This window comes from Chrysemys picta, chromosome 2, assembly GCF_011386835.1.
Source record: "Chrysemys picta bellii isolate R12L10 chromosome 2, ASM1138683v2, whole genome shotgun sequence".
In the NCBI taxonomy this organism is placed as follows: Eukaryota; Metazoa; Chordata; order Testudines; family Emydidae; genus Chrysemys; species Chrysemys picta.
Window position 1 is genome coordinate 217,793,957 of NC_088792.1, and position 22,494 is coordinate 217,816,450.

General features: G+C 39.8%; 1 protein-coding gene across 50 annotated transcripts in view; it reads left to right on the plus strand.

The window, feature by feature from the left end:
- DTNA (dystrobrevin alpha) overlaps nucleotides 1–22,494 on the plus strand; it is a 280,266-nt gene that overhangs the window by 213,239 nt on the left and 44,533 nt on the right. For 27 of the 50 annotated variants that reach the window (XR_010598846.1, XR_010598845.1, XM_065585471.1 and 24 more), the window contains exons 7-13: nucleotides 27–132; nucleotides 2,821–2,987; nucleotides 5,625–5,749; nucleotides 9,645–9,725; nucleotides 11,879–11,968; nucleotides 19,987–20,064; nucleotides 20,744–20,836. Coding sequence is in view for 47 of the 50 variants with exons in the window: in XM_065585471.1 (XP_065441543.1) it covers nucleotides 27–132; nucleotides 2,821–2,987; nucleotides 5,625–5,749; nucleotides 9,645–9,725; nucleotides 11,879–11,968; nucleotides 19,987–20,064; nucleotides 20,744–20,836 (740 nt within the window). In the remaining 3 variants the exon portion in view is untranslated. The remainder of the gene's footprint in view (nucleotides 1–26; nucleotides 133–2,820; nucleotides 2,988–5,624; nucleotides 5,750–9,644; nucleotides 9,726–11,878; nucleotides 11,969–19,986; nucleotides 20,065–20,743; nucleotides 20,837–22,494) is intronic. The other 23 variants (XM_065585468.1, XM_065585487.1, XM_065585493.1 and 20 more) reach the window with 4 other exon arrangements.

Consider the following 22,494-nt stretch of genomic DNA (forward strand, 5'->3'; position numbering starts at 1 on the left):
TGTGTGTGTTTGTTTGTTTTGAGCAGAAAAAAGTCACATTAAATGCTTTCTTGGATACTCTCATGTCCGACCCCCCGCCACAGTGTCTGGTCTGGCTACCACTTCTGCATCGATTGGCAAATGTTGAAAATGGTAAGTGATGGCTGCTCACCAAGTTGAGTTAAAGAATAGCAGTTGCAATGGGGACATCTAGGCTATATATGATGAGCTTCTCAGTTTATGGATGACATTATAAGAGCTACTATACTGAGGTTATTGATTCCAGGTGCCATCTTATAGCTGCTAATCAAATAGGATGGCTTACTGTCAGTCATTCCACTTGTAGCCTTGTTTAATTTTTTGCTGTGCTCTGGAGTTTGTCCTAAATATTTCCTCGCTTTCTATGCCCTGGATAGCCAGAGAGCTCCAGTAGGTGGCCTACTCATGCCACTCACATATTTGGTAAAATCAAAGACCACGACATTTATTAGCTATGACATATCAGCACTAAAGGAGGAACAGCAAGGCAGCTCCTTCCCACACAATCTACCTGGCAGGCTAAGTCCAGTGCAGGTTGTAAACTAATGGCCACAATGTCCAAGTAGTCCTTAAAAGGAGGCTACTCCTAAACACCTCCCTGCAAAACTATCTATCAGGAGACAGGAGCAAGAAACCTCAGATCCAAGCTTCTCTCTCTCTTATGTGAAGGATGCGGATTTCATTGAGGGGGTACCTCTGAGCCGGACAACGAATCACTCCCCTGGCTCTGAAATGCATAGATTCAGAGATTTTACGGTCAGTGTGGACCATTCTGATCATCTTGTCTGACCTCCTATGTAACACAGACCGTAGAATGCCACCCAGTAATTTCTGTATCAAACACACAACTTCTGTTTGGGCAACTTGGGAGAGGTAGGCAAGTAACCACTCTGCTCACAGATACGTAGGACTATTGGTCTAACCCCACAGATATAGATTCCGTAGCAGAATGCAGACACTGCCACAGCATTGAAACTGCAGTCACAACCACTGAAGGACCCCAGTACTGTGGGTTCATTCCATCCTCTCCACCCCTCCAAGCCCTATATATTTCCCCAAATAGTTCTAGCAGACCCCCACACAGTTCTCTTACACAAAGCCATCTCTTCTACTGTGCCCAATGACCTGTATTTTGACCTTAAACAGGAAAAGATACATAATAGGAAGTACACTTTCAGGGTCTTACTTAGCAGAGTACACCTGCTCCTAACATGGTATTTCCTCCACGTGGCTCTTAAGAGGAGTTTGGCATCTAATCCTTTGCAAATGTCATTGACAATATATCCTTTAATGTTGTGGATCTAGAAGGAATGGAAGATTTAAACCCAAGGAAACATGTTAAGCCTTTATATTTAAACATTCAATTAACAATATGAATACATTTTCAAAAAACAAACAATTTCCCCATATTTCCCTTGGTAGCCAGGGGAAAAAATCCTCTCTCTCTTTTGAGACTCTCTGTCTAATGGCGTAGCTGCTAGCTCAAGGAGCAGACATGTTTGAAAATAAACTTAAGAGCCTCACTTTCTAAGGGCTGGTCCACACTAACCCCCCACTTCGAACTAAGATACGCAACTTCAGCTATGTGAATAACGTAGCTGAAGTCGAAGTATCTTAGTTCGAACTTACCGCGGGTCCACACATGGCAGGCAGGCTCCCCCATCGACTCCGCGTACTCCTCTCGCAGAGCAGGAGTACCGGCGTCGACGGCGAACACTTCTGGGATCGATCCGGGATCGATTTATCACGTCTAGACAAGACGTGATAAATCGATCCCAAAAGATCGATTACTTACCGCCGGACCTGGAGGTAAGTATAGACGTATCCTTAGTCTGGAGGGATGAGGGTTGTTGTGCAGAGGATTTTCTGTTATTACTACCAGAGGTCATTGGGAAAGTGTTGCCAGCTCATTTCCTCTGAAGTGCTCCCTCCCACCTGTCCATAGAGCATAACTGGAGCTTCAAAGGGGAATGCATATATGTATTCAGTTGCAGATAAATACGGTGTACATGCTCTAGTGTGCAGAGACAGGCAGAGGCAATGGGAGTGCCAAGTGGTGGGGGAAAAACATAGCTCATAGCAGCATGAATAGTAAAAGATGCCATCGATCAGTCTAATATTCTAGGGCAGTGCTTCCGGGTGACACACATCCTCCTTATTATATACTTTTGGTTGGAATGGTGGACAAAATGGAGCCCATTCTTAGGGCCAGATTTTCAAATGTGGGTACCAAACATTGAGTGCTTAAATCCATATCTAAATGTGGTTAGTTAACTACATCAGTCGTAGGTGATTAGGTATCTAGATGCCTTTACATAGATTTAGGCACCTAACTTTAGGCACCCATGTTTGAAAATCTGACTTCTGACCCTTAGGCTCACCAACTCAACTGCTAATGATAACAATAAAAACCGTCACCTTTCCAGAATAGCAACCTCTTAGAGCAAGGTAGATTTCCTTCTAATTTACGGTTTGTTTCCTCTGTAATAAACTCAGTTTGCTTTGTAGTTTAAACACATTTCTGAGGCTATAGGAAGAACAGTGCATGTTGCTTCAGAAGAGATAAAGGATTTGGAGTTGGGAATTAAGCAAGTGCAGTTTGTACCCTGGAAGAGACCCACAAAAGACTTGTGAAGTTTTCATATATATATTTTCCTCAGCCTAAGACCATGAATGGCATTTGATGTTGAAAATTACTGCAAACAAAGGAAGAATTCAGTCACCATTTGGGACTTCATTCTTAATCTTGTTCTTATTGTTTCTTTTGTTTGTTTTTGTTTTTTAAATTTCTCTCCCCCGCAGTCTTCCACCCTGTTGAGTGTTCCTACTGCCACAGTGAGAGCATGATGGGATTTCGCTATCGGTGCCAGCAGTGTCACAATTACCAGCTCTGTCAGGACTGCTTCTGGAGGGGACATGCCAGTGGTTCCCATAGCAACCAGCACCAAATGAAAGAATACACATCGTGGGTAAGGGAAGGTTCATGCGTTGCTGCAGACTGTTTGAACTCCAGCAGTCAGAGAGAGAATCCCAAGGATGGAGTAGGAACCTTGGCCAATTCAGTCATTTTATATCGCAAAATATAAAACTTTGGTGGCCAATTTAGTTAAGTATGGAGAATCCACAATTGTGGTCCCTGTTCGCCATTAAATTCTGAGACAAGAATTTCTTTTCTGAGAGTGGATTTGAGCAGTCTGACAGTTTAATACTGTGCTGGATGTCAGGACAGCTGCAGGAGGGTCTTGGAATATAATGCTATTTTCGCAGTAAGTTTTCCATTTTTGAAGGACCCATAGTAAACTATTTGTTAGCCTTTCTCTCGCTTTCTCTGATTCATATGCTAATGATTACATGTAAATGAAATTATGGGGACTATTGAAGTATCATTCAGCTATCCATGAAATCTTTTTTTTTTTTTTTGAGGAACTAATTTAAGTGTGTGTGTGTGTGTGTGTCTGTTCAATATATATGTATTATGTTCCCATTATAATAGCATTTGAGTACATTAACATAATTACATCCATAATAAATCATACAGCCTATATTAAGTAACAGAAATAACCACCCACCTTTACATCATTAAAAAAAATAATCCACCGCTTATACCCAGCTGGCACAAATGCTTCACCAAATAGTTAAACCTAGCAACTTCTCTCTGAAATCTGGGCTCTAGCAGAGCCAAAGGTGAAACAAATTTCCAGCAGAGGTCCCACCACTAAGAACATGCCATCTTCAGAATTCAAATCCGGGGAGTGTCAGCAGAGGCACTTTAGCTAATCTCAGCCGTCAGGGTGGTGCATTGTTTTACAGGGAGAGGAGTGTTCTTTTAGGCAGGAGGGATGCAGACCACAGTGTGTGTGTGGATACCTAAGTTTTCAGAAAACATATTTAAAACCATTAAAACTCTGGTTCTGTGAAAGTAGCTGCCTGCCTGATGATAATGCACAGACCAAGCAAGGGTAAACTATAAAAGAAATGCACTGTTTGATCAGTATTCCAGGCACATGGCTCTGCTCTGCCTCACAATAGATCTAGGTGCACAAATGGCCTCTGGGCTCTCACTTTGTGGACATGGATGACTTGAGTTTAGACTCTGGATAGGAGAGTATGTGCCACCTGGCTCTTTTTCTCATCTCTTAACAAACAGTGTATTTGTGGAATGATATATCTTTCTTGCTGTAGGAAGTGTGCTGCAATGGTAGGGAAGGAATCTGGTGATTTCATTTGAAAGCTGTTCCAAAACCTTGCCAGACACAATAAAAAGCAACATATGAATACATGTCTAGTTGCCCCTGCTACCCAAATGTTGTTTACTTTCAGACTGGAATATTTCAATTCAAATCTGAAATTGCCTTGCTGCTGTGTACATGGGTCTTATTTCTTTCAAAGCAGATTTGATAATAATGTCCTTAACACTTCCTGTGTATGAATGTTCTATATATTAGGCCTAATCTTAAAAGTTAGGTACATGCATACACCTGGGGTGTGCCTAACTCATGCAAATATCTCAGGTGCATGTGTAAATTGGAGATGTCCAATAGAACTCAATTATGATGAATTCAGAGTGAAACTCCATTTATAATAAAGTAGAGTGAGAATCCTAAATTGTTCAAATTCATTGTCGTGTATAATTTGGAATTCCAATAATAAAAATAATTCATATCCTGGTCACAGGGTATATACCTTCCTTGTGAAGATCTCAAAGCACTTTCAAAACTCTAGCAATTAAGCTTGATATCTCTTTTTCATAGGAAAGTAGTTTTACCCCCATTTTACAGATGGAGAAACTGAGTCACAGAGCGGTTAATTGGCTTGTCCAAGGTCATGCAGGAAATCTGTTGCAGAACCTAGAACAGAACCCAGAACTCACAGCCCATTGCTACAATCACACAGCCATCCTTTCTTCACTTAGAATTAAGCTGTTATCTGGGGATTACTTCACTAAAAAAGAGTTACACTGTGTATAAGATGTCATTATGTTTATAAAAGCTGAAGATGTAGCTGCCCTAGTGCTTTAAAACTAGCATTACATTGTGTTGCCCTATGAAGACTTGTGGGATCCCAGGATTCAAAGCTTAATGCCTGTTGTTCACACAGTGAAAGCAGAGATGTTCAGTTTTTTGGGAAGCAATGAAAGCTTATCAGTCTCTTCTTTTAGCTTTCTGTCTCCAAGTCCATGAAACGCCATCAGTATTGTGTCTAAAATAGCATTTGCCCTTATTGTAGCAGAGGCAGCAGCTTCTAAGGCAGACAAGAGAGACGCTTTAGTTTAAAACATCTAAAGAATGAAGGAAACTAGTGAAACACTAGTGAGGAGGGGAGGGAAAGAATATAGTGCACTGGCTTGTATGCATGCCACTACCTTCGAAGAAACAGTGTCTCCCAGGGCCTGATCCAGAGCCCACTGAAGACGATGGGAATCTTTCCATTGACCTAAATGGATTTTGGCTCATTGGACCCTTAAAGAAAGGCATAGAGAGAGGAAAAAGTTAAGAATATATAATTGTAAGTGGTAAGGTTTTGTTCTGCACTTCCTGTAGTTTCAATGTAGCAACCGTTTGCACCTTACTTGTCCACATTACTTTTACCTTCCTTGTTCCTCCCAGAAATCACCTGCTAAGAAGCTAACTAATGCACTTAGCAAGTCTTTAAGCTGTGCTTCCAGCCGTGAACCTTTGCACCCAATGTTCCCTGACCAGCCTGAAAAACCTCTAAACCTGGCTCATATTGTGTAAGTATCCTTGTGCTGTAGAGAAAGTAACCTTTGTTCAAGTTGACGTGTACAGACTGTGTATCTCCGATGGCTCTGGAGGAAATGCATGATGGCTGTTTCATGTCTCATGCAATGAATCAAGTGCTTTGTATAAAATCACAAGAAGGGGCTTTCTGTTAGCGTGAATTTACCTTGGTGGTCCAGGCCACATTTAAACTATTGAAAAAACATATGGATTATGTTGATACAGGTGACACAGATATGGGACATAGTCGTAAGTGGGGAGAGAAGAGTGTGAAAGTATTTAAATTTTGTGTCATTTTCATGGTTTAGTACATTTAGATTTATTCATGATTCACCTTTCTGGATTTATTCTCAGGAGTCTCCAAACTTCAACATAACACTGTATTGTCTTGAACTAAGGTGCCAGACAAGAGGTGAAATCCTGGCCCTCTTGAAGTCAGTGGCAAAGTTCTCAATGACTTAATGGAACCAGAATTTCACCCAAAGTCTTAAAACAATGCAGCTGAATTTTCACCTTATTCTAATCTTGGATTACAGTTCATTGATCCTTTTTAATTTACTCAATACTGTAGTTTGTCTCTAAGTTTTCCCTTTCACTCTCTTTTATTATTTAAAGTTCATATAAACTAGTCATGCTTTCCTCTCTAGCAGTCAAAGAGCTCAAAGCGGAAAGAAGGCTAGATTTGGATACAATGGGGAAATTGCCACTTCAGATGATATAGCATTCATTGAAGGGCCTTCACCATCTGTGCTAATAGTAGATCATATATTGTCATCTGGCTAGGTAACATTGGCTTCTCTGGTGACCTGTGCTTTCTTGTTCTCATTTGACCTAAAAGTGACACTCTTTCCCAGGAATTCAAAGCAAAACTAAAGTAACAATTGGAAAAAAGTTCCAAAGCAATTAGATATTCTGAAATGATTTAAAAGATATTTATTTTAAAATACTTCTCATGAAAAGTGCTGCAATCATTCTAAAAAAAAAAAGTCAGTCTTTTAACCACCTCCATCATGCTGCTGACTGAAGCAGTGCAGGCAAAAACCCTAAAGGCTGTGGAAACTCTCTCTTAGCCTGCTTAGACGTTTTAAAAATAAATCATGCTGATGTTATTCTTTGGGTGGTCATAAAGGAAGTTGTCCAAGGCAGCATGACTGTCCCTCTTTTTTAAAATGCGAGGTATCTCATACAGATGTTTAATTTTGTGTGATGGTTACAACTGATTATCTCTTAAAATAAATGTACTGCTTTATCGTAAGGATGGAATAGAGGCATATTGTACTAAGAAACAGAATTAGATGGATTTGCTCAGATACTATGGTGATCGGCATGGTATAAAAGCTGAGAGACATGGATGTATAGATAATAATTTCACATGCAGAAACTGGGCATACTTCAGAGGGATAGCAAGAGAGGTCATGAAAGTGAAATTAAAGCCTCTTCCTCATGCTATCTAGAGTTTTTCATTGTGGGACATTAACACTGGCTCCAGTAGGAGGATCTACCTGTATTCTGATATGAGAGACAAGGTAGATGAAGAGGTATCTTTTGTTGGACCAACTTACAACAACTTGGTCCAATAAAAGATATATTATCTTGCCTATCTTGTCTCTTTCTTTTATCATGGTGCTAACATGGCTACAACAGCACTGCAAAGAACTACAATGAAAAACGCTTTAAAATAATTCTGTTTCACAGCATGATTGTAGTACCCTGCAGCAACACTGCAAATATATATTCTTAGATAGCAGATAACATGCTGCAATCATAGTAAATACTGGATTATTATGAAGGAATTCAAACAAAGATAGGGAAGAGAAAGATACAGTAATTGAATAGGATCTGTTCCAAAATCTTTGCTGTAAAATTAGGACCTTGTCTTCTTTCTGAATACATAGATATAATTTAGTGTGAATGAATATAAGGATGAGAGACCATCTATTTTATTTTTATGGCACAGTTTCTCCTTATTGTTAGATTGAAAGCAATATAACTGTATTGAGTATAATGATACATGAATGAAAAACCTGCAAGTCGTGGAAATAGCATGATCTACAATGTAATTCACATAAATTAACTGAGAGAAAAGATATGCTACAGTAACTCATTGAGAATATCTTCTTGCTGGCACGATTTTTATTTTTAAATGTAATGGAAGATAAAAGGTATCAAGAGAAACAGATCTGGGCAAGAATTCAAGCGAAGGGATTTTTTCCATACACATTTAATGGTAGACTTCCTATGACAAAGGAGTCCTCTGTTCTCAATAGTGCTACTTTAAATAAGGACAAAGAGCTTCTGTATTGCTGTGATTTTTTTTTTTTTTTAAAGGTAGTAACCCTTCTTTTCATTGTTCACTTCTTACCTTGGAGTACCCAGAGCCAAAGAGCTGTCTAATTTTTCAAGTTATGGGCCCAATTCAACATTTCTAATTAAAACTGCAATATAAGCAGGGCCGGCTCCAGGCACCAGCCCACCAAGCTTGTGCTTGGGGCGGCACCTGGAGGGGCGGCGTGGTGCTCCGGCTCCAGCCGCCAGGGAGAGCAGAGCCCCAGCCGGGCTCTCCGCCCTCCCCCCGGCCCTCTGGCCGGTTGGGGAGAGCGGAGCCACGGCCGGGCTCGCCGCCCTCCCCCCGGCGCTCCGGCCGGTTGGTGAGAGCGGCCCGCGGCCGGGCTCGGCGCCCGCCCCTGCCACACTAGGGGGGCGGGGGCGGCGGGAGGCTTTTTTGCCTTGGCCCTGAATATAAGGCAAAACGTATCAAATATACATGTCTACAGACCATTCACAAAGATGCAAGAAATAATAATGAGTATAATTATAGTCCTAAAGGGGGAATCTCATGGTGTTAAAGCTGAACTTGAAAAAAGTGATGACAAATACTCAGCTGAGTGAATCAGTAGCTTTAAGGAGCTCACCCTGGCAAAGCCTGAATTTGTTTCAATGCCAGTTTTCTTGATATGAGAATTGACAAGAAGACAATGGCCTGTTTTTATCCATATTCATTTCAAAATGCCATCTTCATTAATGGTCTCTTTTTTTTCAATTTCATTTTGGCTGCAAAAGAGATACCTGGTAAGTATTTTATTCTCCTTTAGTACATTTTTTTGGAGGGAAAGAAAAACTTGTAACAAATCTTATTACATCTTCATTGTTGATCACAGAATGTTTAGCAGATTCCAGCACTAAGTGTGTAATAATCTTTGAATAGTCCAGTGTTTTCATTGTCCAGATAAAAAATAAAATGCAGAACATCTCTAAATCTCATGTAGCTGATATGAAATGCTAACTAATACCGCTGTTCACTGGCACCACATACATTTCCAGTTTAAAATGCCCAGACAATTAATATCTTACCAATTAAACAAACTGCAAAAAGCTGAGAATTTTTTTTCTCTAATCTCAGTTTCAGTAACAATAGTAAGTAAACAATATCAGGCAGAAAAGTCATGTTTTTAAGTTGACAGTGTCCCTTTAAAGTGATTACAGTACATTATTTTATAGTCTGAGATGGGGGTGGGGGGTTAAAAGACTGTTGATAGAGGTTCACCATTTTTGTACTAATTATATTTTATGGGGCATTTCAGTGGGCTTGGTAAAAATGCTGCACAATAAATTATTTTGCCAGAGTAGGAAAAAGAATTGTTCAAAATGTGCCTCAGAACATAAAAACCTGATGTTCATTTTATCTTTTGGTCCTGTTATGGATTTTTATCCCCCGTTTTTAAAAAACAAATAACCCTTTAGTTTGGAGTGATTGGTTATTTATAGCAGAAGATATTTGCTGTCAGTTTACCTTGAGCAAGAATATCATTAATCTCTATATGTAAATACTGTTGCTGATGGTTTGTTAAATACAAATAAAATATGCTTAGCTATTTTGCCTTCTTTTAGGCCTCCCAGACCTGTAACCAGCATGAATGATACGCTGTTCTCCCACTCTGTTCCCTCAGGAAATACTTTCACAAACAGAAGGTGAGTGCTCATCCTTTCTTACTTTAAAACAACTCACGTGAATGGAAAATAAATCCCTGATTGTTAGGTTCTTTGCATTTTACTCCATGAAAATGTTAGTAGAACATTGTCTCAGAAATATTCCAACCTTTTGTGGATTGAGTTTCAGTTATTCAGATGGGAAGGCCACATTTTAAATGAGTGCCCCTGAATTTGGGCACCCAGTTCCATGTTGGCATGCTTACGTGGGCACTTAGGATGCTACAATGCACATTTGGGTGCTTAATTTTCATTGTAAGTGCTAAAATGTAGAATTGGGCTCCCTGATTTAGAAGCTGATGTTTAAAAATTGGGTCTCGGATCCTAAGTCATTTGGCAGTGTTGGGCAGGGAGTAGAAGTTGGGATGTGAGGGCATACATTGCGTTAACATGTTAATATACTAACTTGTTATCTTTGGGGATCTGAGTTAAAATTTCAGCCATGTCACTAATGGAAATGAGTTTGGTGTTCTAATTTAGATCACAGAAACTCTTTGGAGGATAACTAAAAGAAAAAGAATTCCTTGCATTTTTACAACACTGTATAATTAATCTAGCTAGCATTTCAAATTTTGTGTGGGGCTTATAAAAATTGGTCAGGGTAGTTTTTATGTAATAGAGAGAGTATATTTAGAATCCATGGATATGTTTCTTATACCCAGTATTCCCTTGTTATTAACTAGAGATGGAATTGAGTCGAGACCACCTGGGACAAGCACCCCTGAATTGAACTTGATTCATAAATTCATTTATAGTATTCACTGCAAAGCCTCATAACACAGAATACCAAATAGAATAAAACTGCAGCCACACATTGACTCAATCCCTCTATGGCCCAGAAATGTGGTTTAACCATTGGTACTACTCTGCAAATACGGTAGTGATCTCAAGGCTTCTAATTGGCCCACTCATCCAGCCAGTAGAGGGCAGGACCATGTTAAGTCACTGTTTGGAAAGATGTTGAGACATTCCTTCACCTGTTAAACAAATCAGAGATTCATTAAAGGCCACAACAAAGAAATATCTTGAAATAGGATGGCCCTATTCCCAGAGAAAAGGTGTGTGTAACCTTTATACGCCCAAGCAGTCAAAATAAATTTGCAGCATTTGCTACCAGTTACATAGTCTACATAAAAAAACCTATAAGTAAATGGTCATAGTCAGGATACTGGAAAGAGAAGCACTCCTCACTGTAATGGAGAAGGTAAGCATAGTATAACCTTTGGCTGCATCTGATTGAATTGCTCTTGCTTTATGTTTCAGTGCTTCAGAGATCTAAAATTCCCAACTATAATCTTGGTAACATGGGTATTCATGGTTATTCTTTCAGGACTGAAAACAAAGCCATAGTACACCACACTACAATATAGTGTCAAGAATAAAGATGTTTTGCTCCCCTAATAATTAACTTTTTGTTACCTATAAACTACATTGTTACTAAAATGTATGCAGCCTCCAAGAAATCACAATGCTCAATCAGCAACACAGTGTGCGTACTATTATAAGACAGGCGCCCAATAGATGATTTTTAGTTACAATACTTACAGTGGTATTTATTGTGCTACATGTTTCATTTTACACAAAGAATTACTGATACTTTTTTTTTTTTTTTGCTTTAGTTTCTTTGTTAATTCAAGTCATTGTCTTTAAATATCAGGATCAAATGAAGGTACATTTCTGGCACTTTAGAATTCCTTTTCTCCTGGAGGAAAGGAGTGTCCTTTGCACATGAAATCAGGACTTATCAATGGAAAATGCCTTGCGGGACATGAGGAATTTTAAAAGCCAGAGCTCTAGATAGACAGGCCTTCTGGTAGGTGGGTAACATGGCATCTTTCCATTATGAAATGTTCTTGTGATGCCATGGACATTCCTGGTTATTTTAGAGTTAACAATGCCCTGAAATGTAAAATAATACCATATATTAATCCTCTTGTAACTTTTTGCATTGCAACTTGTTCTAATTATTTTTGTTTTCAACCCTATTTCACTTGAATCATATCTTTTTATTTTGTTTAAAAAACGGTATTCTACCTAAAATGGTTGTGAATTGAACACGCTGAATCCACTGTCAGCATGCTACTCTGTGGATTTGCGTCAGATATTAACAAGGTTTCATTGTTTGAATTATTCAGGTTACTTGAGGGTATAAATGTAGCCAGTCCTGTAGCTGATGAGCATTCTCTTATAAAGCTGTATGTAAATCAGCTTCACAACAATTCACGGTCAGTATGAGAACACTAAACCACTAATCGCTGTAGTTCAGTAGCTGATGCACTAAATCATTGGTAATTCTGCTAAATTGCTAAAGATATTCTTAAAGGAGGATCCTGTAGGGATAGCGGACTTAGGTGGTTTTAATTAGACTTTGATTAAACTTCACACTGGCCTTAGACTTTGCAAAACTGTCTTGCTTTTGCACAGCACAAATCTTTCAAATGTTTTAATAACTCTAAATAGGAATATGTACTAGACATGTTTTTTGTTCAAACGGACCTGTACACCTTTACATTTCCATCTTCATTATGTACCGCTGCTTTTCCACACTCAACAGGAGCCTGAAAGAGAAACATAGAACAGGTCGAAAACCATCCCAAATTTCACAATGATCCTGTTCTTCCTCTTCCAGGGTTTTTGCTGCTGGTGACCACTTTGGATCAATTTCACAATACCCCTTTCTCCTCCCTCCCCCATTGCACCAAACAGGAATACTTTGGGTTCCTTGTCAAATTGGTCCCCAAAGGGCGTGATCCAAATCCTAATGAAATCAATGGGAGTCTTTCCACTAAAGTCACTGAGCTTTGGATCAGGCCCAGGTGCTTGATCACCACACCCTTCTTCACCATTCCCTCTCATTTTAACCGTCTGAATGAGGCTTTGTTTCATTTGGTACAAAAGAAGGAAGTGGTGCAGCTGGGCAAGACCAGTCTCCCAAGTTGTTTTCTGTGGAGTATAGTCACCTCTCTTATTTTCTGAATCCGTCCTTGAGCATCAGCTATTCTTCAGGGAGGAAGCGTTGGTGCTGAGACGCTGCTTTTCTGAATACCAATCAAAATTGTACAAACTCACCATTGAATCTTTAGTTGATCATAACCCTAAAAGCTATCCTGGCTGTGTTTTCCACAGGGTACAAGTTGCGGTCACTTTAATGTGTTTTGTGGTCTGGTTCAGACAATTTGGTAACTTTGAAGAAAGATTTTCACACAAATAGATCATTTTTACAAAAGGCAATTTACATTGTCAGTCATTTTCAGTATTCCCTTTGCAATTGTTTCAAATATTTGTATTAGTATGCAAGCATTCTCCTTCACAGCCAGCTTCCCCGTTTGCTCCATCCACCAGTGCATCTAGAGTCTTGAGTGCATGACATCAAAGTCCTTTGCTTATGGAAATGAATGTGGCATCATACATTCATCACTGTCATCACAATTGCTGGATTAAATGAGACAGAGAAAATGCACTCGGAAGGAGCGAACCTTTGTTAAAGAAAAATTATGAAGAACATCTGAAAGATAAAATGGATGTTTTTCATTGTCTGTTATTTGAGATGGGATCGAGCCATGAAGTTTGGATTCATAATCAAGCTTTCCCAACATTCAGAGGTGTTCAGATTCAGGTTTTTGAGTCAACCTGTTTTCACCTGATCTGTTTGTTAGTTTCTCTAAGCCACCCCAGAACAAAAGCCCCTCTTAGATTTCACTGCTTCTCCTTGTTCATTTAAATTGGGCCACAATGGCCAGGTGAGAGCAGCAGCAGGAGGAGGCCTTATGCCAGCTGTGAAATCTGTCATAAGAGACATAAGATACATTTTATAGCTACAAACAGCACCACTGGGGGTATCAAAAATAAACTGCTCAGCTAATTTTTTTTACTCTTCTTTGTGCAGTGCAGGAGCCACATTCAAATACCATATTTTAAAACAGGGAACAAATAACCAAGCACACATCTGTGACCATCTGATATAAACATAGTCATTAGTTGTGCTGCCAACTTACGAATAATTAAAACCACAAGTCCTATATTTTCCTTGCTTGGCTAACATTCTTTCTTTGTGATCTGGGGCTACTTGGAGGGCTGCAAAACAATTTAGTGGCTTCACCTGTAGTGCAGTAATCAGGGAAATGTTAATGAACAGTGGGAAATACCCATATAAATTCAATGAACTGAATATCTGACCTAAAGTAAAAATAAGTAAATTGGGCATTACAGAGCCTTTTGGCCAATTCAGGGTGGATAACTTTAAACACTGCTTCAACTTAATTAAAATCTATTTTTTCCTTTGGGTAGCTCTGCACTCTATCTGCAGTCTATTGGTGCTGATCCAAGGTGTTCAGATACCCTGGTGAGGGGTGCAATAGCTCTCTCTTGCTCTTTCTTTCTCTGTATGTATCTGTTTCCCTGGAATTATCAATGTACAGGGCTTGGGGAAGGGGCAAGTACCAGAATGATTAACTACATTTTTTTCCCCAGTAAGTTGTTCCTTCTTTAAAAAACTAGGACTGGAGTGAATAGGAGCTAGTCAACACATGATTAACTTTAAATTGGCTGCAAATGTGTGTCAGACTAAAACTTTTCATGGTGATATCAGTTGCCCGAATCCTGTATGAAGTCACAGGGTAATTACTGTTGAGTCATAGTGGCAGGTGCCTCTTGTTAACTCCAAACAGGATATAAAAGGTGTTGGATAGGCCCTCTGGGCAGAAGGAATTGGGGCAGATGAGGTCAAGTACAGACATGCGCAAGTACACACACGAAGGTTAGGCTAAGGTATATTGGCTACTGGTGATGTCTGAGTTACCTCCTTTTGGAGATCTGGTTACTTGAACTATATACAGTCTTCATATGTTCTGTTCAGCACAGGGTGGGAATCCTCTTTCAAATTCTCTGGTCAAATTGGCCAACAATCAGCCTGCTGATGGAAAGGTTTGTAAATTCTGATTGTGTATATAGCTAAATACAACCTAAAAATGGTGCCATCTGTGTAGATGTGAGATCATTTAAGAAGTTACTTCTGCTCAGAATTAGAGGTTTTACCTCCTCCTTTTGGTAGAAAACTCATTTTCCTCTCTTAGCAAACTCTGTTTTTGTATTCAGTGTTCTTAGCTATACTTTATAATGTACGGTATGCTGGAGTTCTCAAGCACGTGTATATATTTATTAAGTACTGTATTTCCAGTAATTTCACAACTTCCATTGTTGCTCCTGCTTCTTCACACTGACACACCCTGTGCTCCCTCTTTTCTACTAAATTTATATGAGCAGATTCGGAGAGTTGAAGTGTGTGGATGTGTGGCTGTATATACATATTGTGTACTAAGATATCTGTGCTAGATAAATACACATCCTAGATAGCCTCTCATCTCTGTCAATAGATGTATAGATGAGAGGCTATCTAGGTCCTATATTTGTCTAGCATATGCAGAACAGAACACAGTACTTCCAAGATGAATGGAAAGTGATAGAAAGATTGTGTAGTGTACTGTATTGTTTGATAAAACATATGTGATTGTGTAATAAGGGAGGGGACACAACTAATTTGAAATCTAGCGAATTTAAAAAGATTTAAAAGTTTGGTTTTCTTTTACCCTTGAGTTCCACAGCTGTTATTTGTGATTTTGCAATTACATTTTCTTCTTTTTATCAATGTTTTTCTCTTCCCATTGTTGTGTAAAAGCCTCACATATGTGGGAAACTAACCATAGGCCTTCTTGTGCAAATCCTTAAACATATGAGTAACTTCACTCTTGCAAATATACACATTTTCAGTGTGTCTTTGTGTTTGCAGGACCAGGCACTAACTGACTATAAACAAAGGGCCAGGTTCTCTCCCTATCTTTTGTCCACTTTGCACTGAGTAAGAAGGGGCACAAAGTGGCAGAATCTGGCCCTAGCTGGCCAGCTGAGAATTCCGCTGGGCTAGGGGAGCTCTCACCTAGTATAAAATGACAAAACTTGTTCTTCTGCCAGTTGCCTCTCCCGATCCTGTTGTAGTCAGAAGGGGATGTATTGGAGGTGAAGTGGAGTTCACCCGCACTTTGCCTATCTGAACTGATATAAGGTCCCTTGAAGACCATAATCAACTGGGGTAAATTAGCACTATGCCACTTGTGAAAGTATCCCCCACAGCCTCTAAGTCTACTTACCCATTTTGCACATGCAAAAATAGGAGACACCTGTTTTGTGTTTGTGAATCTCACGTCTGGCTTATGAATCATGTAATTGGGCATCCATCTGCCCAATTTCCCTGTGAAAAATGGGTGTAAGCTCACTTTTGTAGACAGAATCAGTTGTGCACCCAATAGTGGGCACTCAGAATTGGAAGCTGAAGCTGAAAGTTCAGCCCTAAAAGACTCTTTTGGGGGGCTGTGTGGTGCTTTTTAAAACATTATACTTCTATATGGATGATAATCTGAATAAGTCTTCTGTGGACTCTCTGGCAAGCCCTGGGACAGGAAGGGCATCAAGGGTTGGGCTGCAGCATGTAGCGTTGCAGAGATTTTGGTCAGTGCTGTGTTCCATAGGCAGCGAGAGACAGGCTGCTGTAACTTAGACAAACTTCCTTCAGGGGAGTGTAAGTTGCACTGGAGGATTCTCCAGCCCCTGGAGCAGTCCAGTATTGGGAGAGCACAAAGATGGCTTCAAGCCACCCTGGACTGCAAGTTTTGTGCTACCCCTCTTAGTGACGAAGCACAGAATCTCACCCCTGAGGGGTGTTTAACCGGAGTTTCAAACCATGTTAGCTACTTGATTTTAAAAAGTATCTTTTTGTCATTTAGACAGAGCCAGTGCACGGAGAAGTCATGTCACCATGTCATGGCTAGAAATCCCCCAGGGCAGTAGGTCACTAGAATTTTGCAAGGCTGATCTATTGGTTTGCTTTGCCCAGGGTTACTCCCACCAGAAGGGTAAAAAGAGAGGGTCAGAGACTTCTCTAGCAATATCAGTTACTGCCATTTCAGATGTTCCGCAAAGTGGGTGTAAGTTTGCTTTTGTAGGCAGAATCAGTTGTCCACCCAATAGTGGGCACTCAGAACTGGAAGCTGGAGCTGAAAGTTTGGCCCTAAAAGATTCACTTCAGATGTTCTACTAGATGTTTTTAATAAAAATAATTACAATTAGCTGCCATCTTTCAGAACCTCAGAAGGGGGATTTTTTCTTGTTCTTTCCTTTGTCATATAATGTTCATTGGTGTGTTTTAGTGCCAGGACCTGCCTGTTGTATAGTCATTTTGGAACAGTATTGCTCATTGTCATTGCTTTGATGCTGTTTTTCTTATATCTGACCCAGTGAATGGTAAAACCCTTAGGGTGCAGTTCTGTCTCCAGTTAAGTCAATGAAAGTTTTGCTGTTGACTTCAGTGGAACCAGAATTTCATCCTTAATTTTCTCAGATATCTAGTTTAAAAAGAGTTGGGATGAAGGGCAGAGCTAGTACAAATATGTATTTTTGTCAAGATGACTGGCAAAAGGGGTGGCGGAAAAGTTGGTGAAAGCAGAGAGTTTAGTTTTCCATAATAGATGAATGCTTCATCTTTTGAGTTATTGAGTGGTATGCTACCATTTCTGTCCTTTTTAATGCATTTTTTCCTTCCAGAACTGGAAATGAAATGCAGTGAAAATTGTAGCCTTCCAAGGTTTATCTGGAATTTTGGTTGAACCTATAGTAAAGAACAGAATGATTAGACCTGTAGATGAACACGATTTGGGGAAGAGTCAGCACTGCTTTTGTAAAGGGAAACCATGCCTCACCTGTCTATTAGAAATCTTTGAGAGGGTCAACAAACATGTGGACCAGGGTGATCCAGTGGGTATAGTATATTTGGACTTTCAGAAAGCCTTTGACAAGGTCCGTCACCAAGGGTTCTTAAGCAAACTAAGCAGTCATGGAATAAGAGGGAAGGTCCTCTTATGGATCAGTAACTGGTTAAAAGACAGGAAGCAGTGGCTAGGAATACCTGGGCAGTTTTCAAGATGGAAAGAGAGAAATAATGGATCTGTACAACATATTCATAAATGATCTGTAAAAGAGGCAAATGGTGAGGTGGCAGATGATACAAAATTACTCAAGATAGTTAAGTCCAAAGCAAACTGCGAAGAGTTACAAAGGGATCTCACAAAACTGGTTGACTGTGCAACAAAATGGCAGATGAAATTCAATGTAGATAAATGCAAAGTAATGCACATACAAAATGTCTAAATTAGCTGTTAGTTTCAATAAAAAGATTTTTGAGTCATTGTGGATAGTTCTCTGAAAACATCAACTCAGTATGCAGCAGCAATCCAAAAAAAAAAAAAAAAGGTAACAGAATATTAGGAACCATTAGGAAAGGGATAGATAATAAGAACATGGACAGAAAAGGGCAACAAAAATGATTAAGGGTATGGAACAGCTTCCATATGAGGAGAGATTGAAAAGGCTGGGAGTATTCAGCTTAGAAAAGAGACGACTAAGGAGGGATGTGATAGAGGTTTATCAAATCATACGTGAGGTGGAGAAAGTGAGAAAGGAAGTGTTATTTACACCTTCACATTACTCAAGAACAAGCGGTCACCCAACGAAACTAACAGGGAGCAGATTTAAAACAAACAAAAGGAAGTACTTCACACAACACACAGTCAGCCTGTGGAACTCGTTGCCAGGGGATGTTGTGAAGGCCAAAACTATAACTGGATTCAAAAAATAATTAGATAAGTTCATGGAGGATAGGTCTGTCAATGGCTCTTAGCCAAGATGGTCAGGGATGCAATCATATGCTCTGGATGTCTCCAAGCCTGATTGCCAGATGCAGGGGATGGATCACTTGATGATAGCCCATTCTGTTCATTCCCTTTGAAGCATCTGGCGTTGGCAACTGTCAGAAGACAGGATACTGGGATAGATGGACTGGTCTGACCCAGTATGGCCATTCTTATGTTAGTTCTTTATCAATACCGCGATGGGGATTGTGTAAAAACATAAATAAATAGCAAACCGTTTTCCTGCTGTGCACAAATGACTTGATCTAGATCCCATTCAGACTGTCATAAAGCAATGAAGTTAGGGTCCTTGGGGCCACTCCTTCATTGTAATCCTTTGAAAACACTATTGATGAATGATGACTTAAACTTCCGTATGGGAGCTGCTAGAATGGTGGCAGAGTGGGATAAGACCAGCCTCAGAGAATGATTAATTTGTCATACAATTGATACTTTTACTCTCCAGATCATCAGAACTTTGTCAACTCAGAGGCACCACAAGCAGCTGACCCTTTGAGTAGCATTGCTGTTGCTCTTGGAGAAATCCCTGCAGTGCACTACTCACACAGAGACACAGACAGTCTTTGGTCAGAAGATGCCTGAATGTCAGTAGCCAGACCCCAAAGAAGATTGGTGACTGATTAAAATGGAGAGAGAAATGAAATAACTTTCACAAAAAATGCAACAGCATGAGAGATGAACTAAGATTTAAATCTCTCCATTTTTATCCAGTATCATCTTTTCTTCTCCAGTCACTCAAGTATTTCAGCATCAGGAAATTACTGTGACCCTTTAAATATTTAAACCTAAAAAGAAAGCATGACTGACAAATGGATTATAATGAAAAATAACAAATATATTTGAGGGCATAAAAAGAACATAGTACTTCTTAAAAATTAAATTGGAGCTACCCCACAGAAGGACAGATTCAATTAGATGTAGACACTTCCTTGGCTACTTCCACCTTGAGATCCACACATAATACTTTTGAGAGTGGGACTATGCCCAGAATTTCAGGATTTAAAAACTGACTCCTGTCTTCCCTCCTTCTTGATCCGGGACAACCACCAGTGCTACCGTTACTGACTTGGGGAGGTACATGTCTCCACCATATGCTCCACATATAATAGCAAATAAAGAGAAAACTTAATTCTACAGGAATCATCCCAGAAATTCCCCCATCATACCAGAAATACCCTGGCCATTGTAGGGGAGTTTTCCTCGCTAGATGTAAAGGTTTGGTATGCTAAGATTCAGCGTCAAGTATGTAGCTCAAACTTTACCTGAAACTACCGTAGCCTCCAAACAGCCATGTTTGATTGAAGCTTGTTTTGTTAGGTTCTTCCCTTGCTGTAGGTATTATAGTTTAGAGAGGGAGGAACCTCAACAAACTTCTGGCTTTTGGTTCAGCTCAAGGCTCTTGAATGAATTTCCCTGAACTCTCTTCTTTAATGAACTGCAATCATCATTGTTTACCCTCTTCATAGTTTTCCTGTCTTATTAACTAGCTCTCCTTACAAGAATAATGAAGTAGAGCAGAACAAATTGCTGGCTAGGGCTGCTCCAGCTTTCTTGAAAGGCAAAGGGTAAGTTAGAGAGTACGTTAGTAGCTTGCACTAACACGACTACAGAAAAAATTCTTCTGTCTTTCCCCCACTGTTTTAATCTATACACTTTTTTCACAAGAAAATTACAATATCTCTATAACCTAACTAACCCACTGAACTAAGTAGGCTTTATTTAAATGCATATATTTATATACCTATTATCTTGATCTGATACTTTCAGACATACCTACTCTTGATTTCAATCTGTTAATCATACGTGTGTGTGTGTGTATATATACTACATAAATTATTTTTATTATCCATATAATGTATATTACATATATACTACCTATAATATATTAAAATTGGCAAACTTCATAATCTGTACTATTTTGAAAGTAATTGTCTTTATAGGACTAACACATGGCATGATCCTGCCTGGTGCTGAAGCTCCTTCAGCTCCCTTTGACTTCAACAGGAGTTGAAAGTGTTCTAGCAGGTTCCCCCCATCTTGCAGGATCTGTTGCCTAATCAAGTTGAATTGTACCATTTTAAACAACTAGAGTAAATAAAAATTTCAACGCTTTAGTTTTTTTCTAAGAACATTTATTGCTCATTCTTAAATTCCCATTTCACAGTCTTACTTGCTCCTGCTTTTTCTGTTTATTTCTCTCTGTCTGTCCGGATCACACCCTTTTTCCCCCCAACCCTGTTTCAGGTTACAGTACAGCCTCGATGTTGCAGACAGGCTGGCCGATGAACATGTACTCATCGGGTTGTATGTCAACATGCTCCAGAGCAACCCCTCACGGTTAGTGCAGGTTTGGCACCTTTGGGGGTTCTTTAGCAGAGGGACATTGATCTGCTTAAATTAAATCACAGCCCAATGCATTTAGTATTTTCTAACCACTTTAGAAGAAGCAGATACTTTAAAACATTAATCCAAAGAGTGGATGTTTGTGCTTTCAAGACATGACTCTTCCCTGTGCTGGTGGGTCATGGAATTGCTAACATTCTTTCTAGGAATGTTAAATAGCAAAGTACTGCAAATAATTGCTTGGCTAAAAATTACCATGCATACTGGTTTGTGACACTATTTAGTAATCAGTACTGTACTTGATGGTACATAAACCTAGCCACACCAGTGATTTAGAAGCTTTCTCCTTTCAAGGAATTAATTTTTGTGGTGGCACGTAATGTGCAGTTCCCGTTTATTGTGTAAGTGAGAAACGGTGGTGGTACAGTCAAAAACAGGAAATGGCTTATTAGCCCATCAGAGGAGGAGCATTGTTTCAGTTGTCCATTTGTACATAAGTCAGCCATTCTTCTTAAATCTGGCTGTCTTCTGCTATGTCTAAGCCTGTGTCTATATATTTTTGCCATTATCTCTAACTCAGAGCAAAGTATGGCCAGTTTTGAAGCAGGTAAGTTGCATATAGCTCTTTTCTTCTGCCTGACTAAACATTTAACACTATATCCACCCAAAAATATCTGCTGCCATCAGGATTGGGATGGTAGCCTCAACGCAGGCCAGCCTAGGTTGGGGAAAAGCTGGCCTGCTGTGCGGTGGCAAGGAAACCTTCATCCCTGCAACTCCACACCAGAAAGATGGGGAGGAGTTTAACCTGCAAATAATTATAGATTCTTCTTTGAGTGCTGGTTCCTATTTGTATTCCACACATGTGTGCGCATGTGCACCATATGCCTGAGACTGGAAATACTTGCAAGTAGTGACTGTCCGTACCTGTCCCCTGGATCTCCTCATGCTCAGTGCCAACAGTATAAGAGAGGTGCAGACCATCTCTCTCTTCAATTCCTCATGCTCAGTGCCAACAGTATAAGAGAGGTGCAGACTATCTCTCTCTTCAATTCCTTCTTACTGTTTTATGGCCTTAATCCTAATCCTCTGTGTCTGGAGTTACCCTTGTAATGCCTTTGTCTCTGTAAATATAATTGTACACAGTTTGTTAGTGGTTTTATCGTGGTTTCTATAGTATTCTCCTAGTTAATGTAGCTTAGTATTTTCTCTGTCCCTACTTTTGGGAGCAGGACTATGCCCAGAATCCTGGGATTTAAAAACTGACTTTACTGACTGGGGAAGGTACATGTCTCCACCAAGTGCACTGTTTGTTGCTCCTTCCCACCTTGGACCCAAGAGCATGAGGGAAAGGGCTCTACTCCAAGTATTTCATAGTTCCTCCCCCAAAAAGGGGAAGATGAAGGCTGATCTCCCACCTCTGGGCAACCAGTGGTCTGTGCTCCCAACTGCCATGTTGAAGCCTCCAAATTTATTTATTGACAAATAAAATTTGCAGAATTTTAAAATATTGTGTGCAAAATTTGGAGGTTTTTTGGCACAGAATTCCCTCAGGAGTAAAACTTACTTCTAACAGGTCGATTCTGTCTAGACGTCCAGAGAGCAATTTTGTCCTTGCTTTGCCTCCTGGCATCCATGGGGAACTGCCTAAA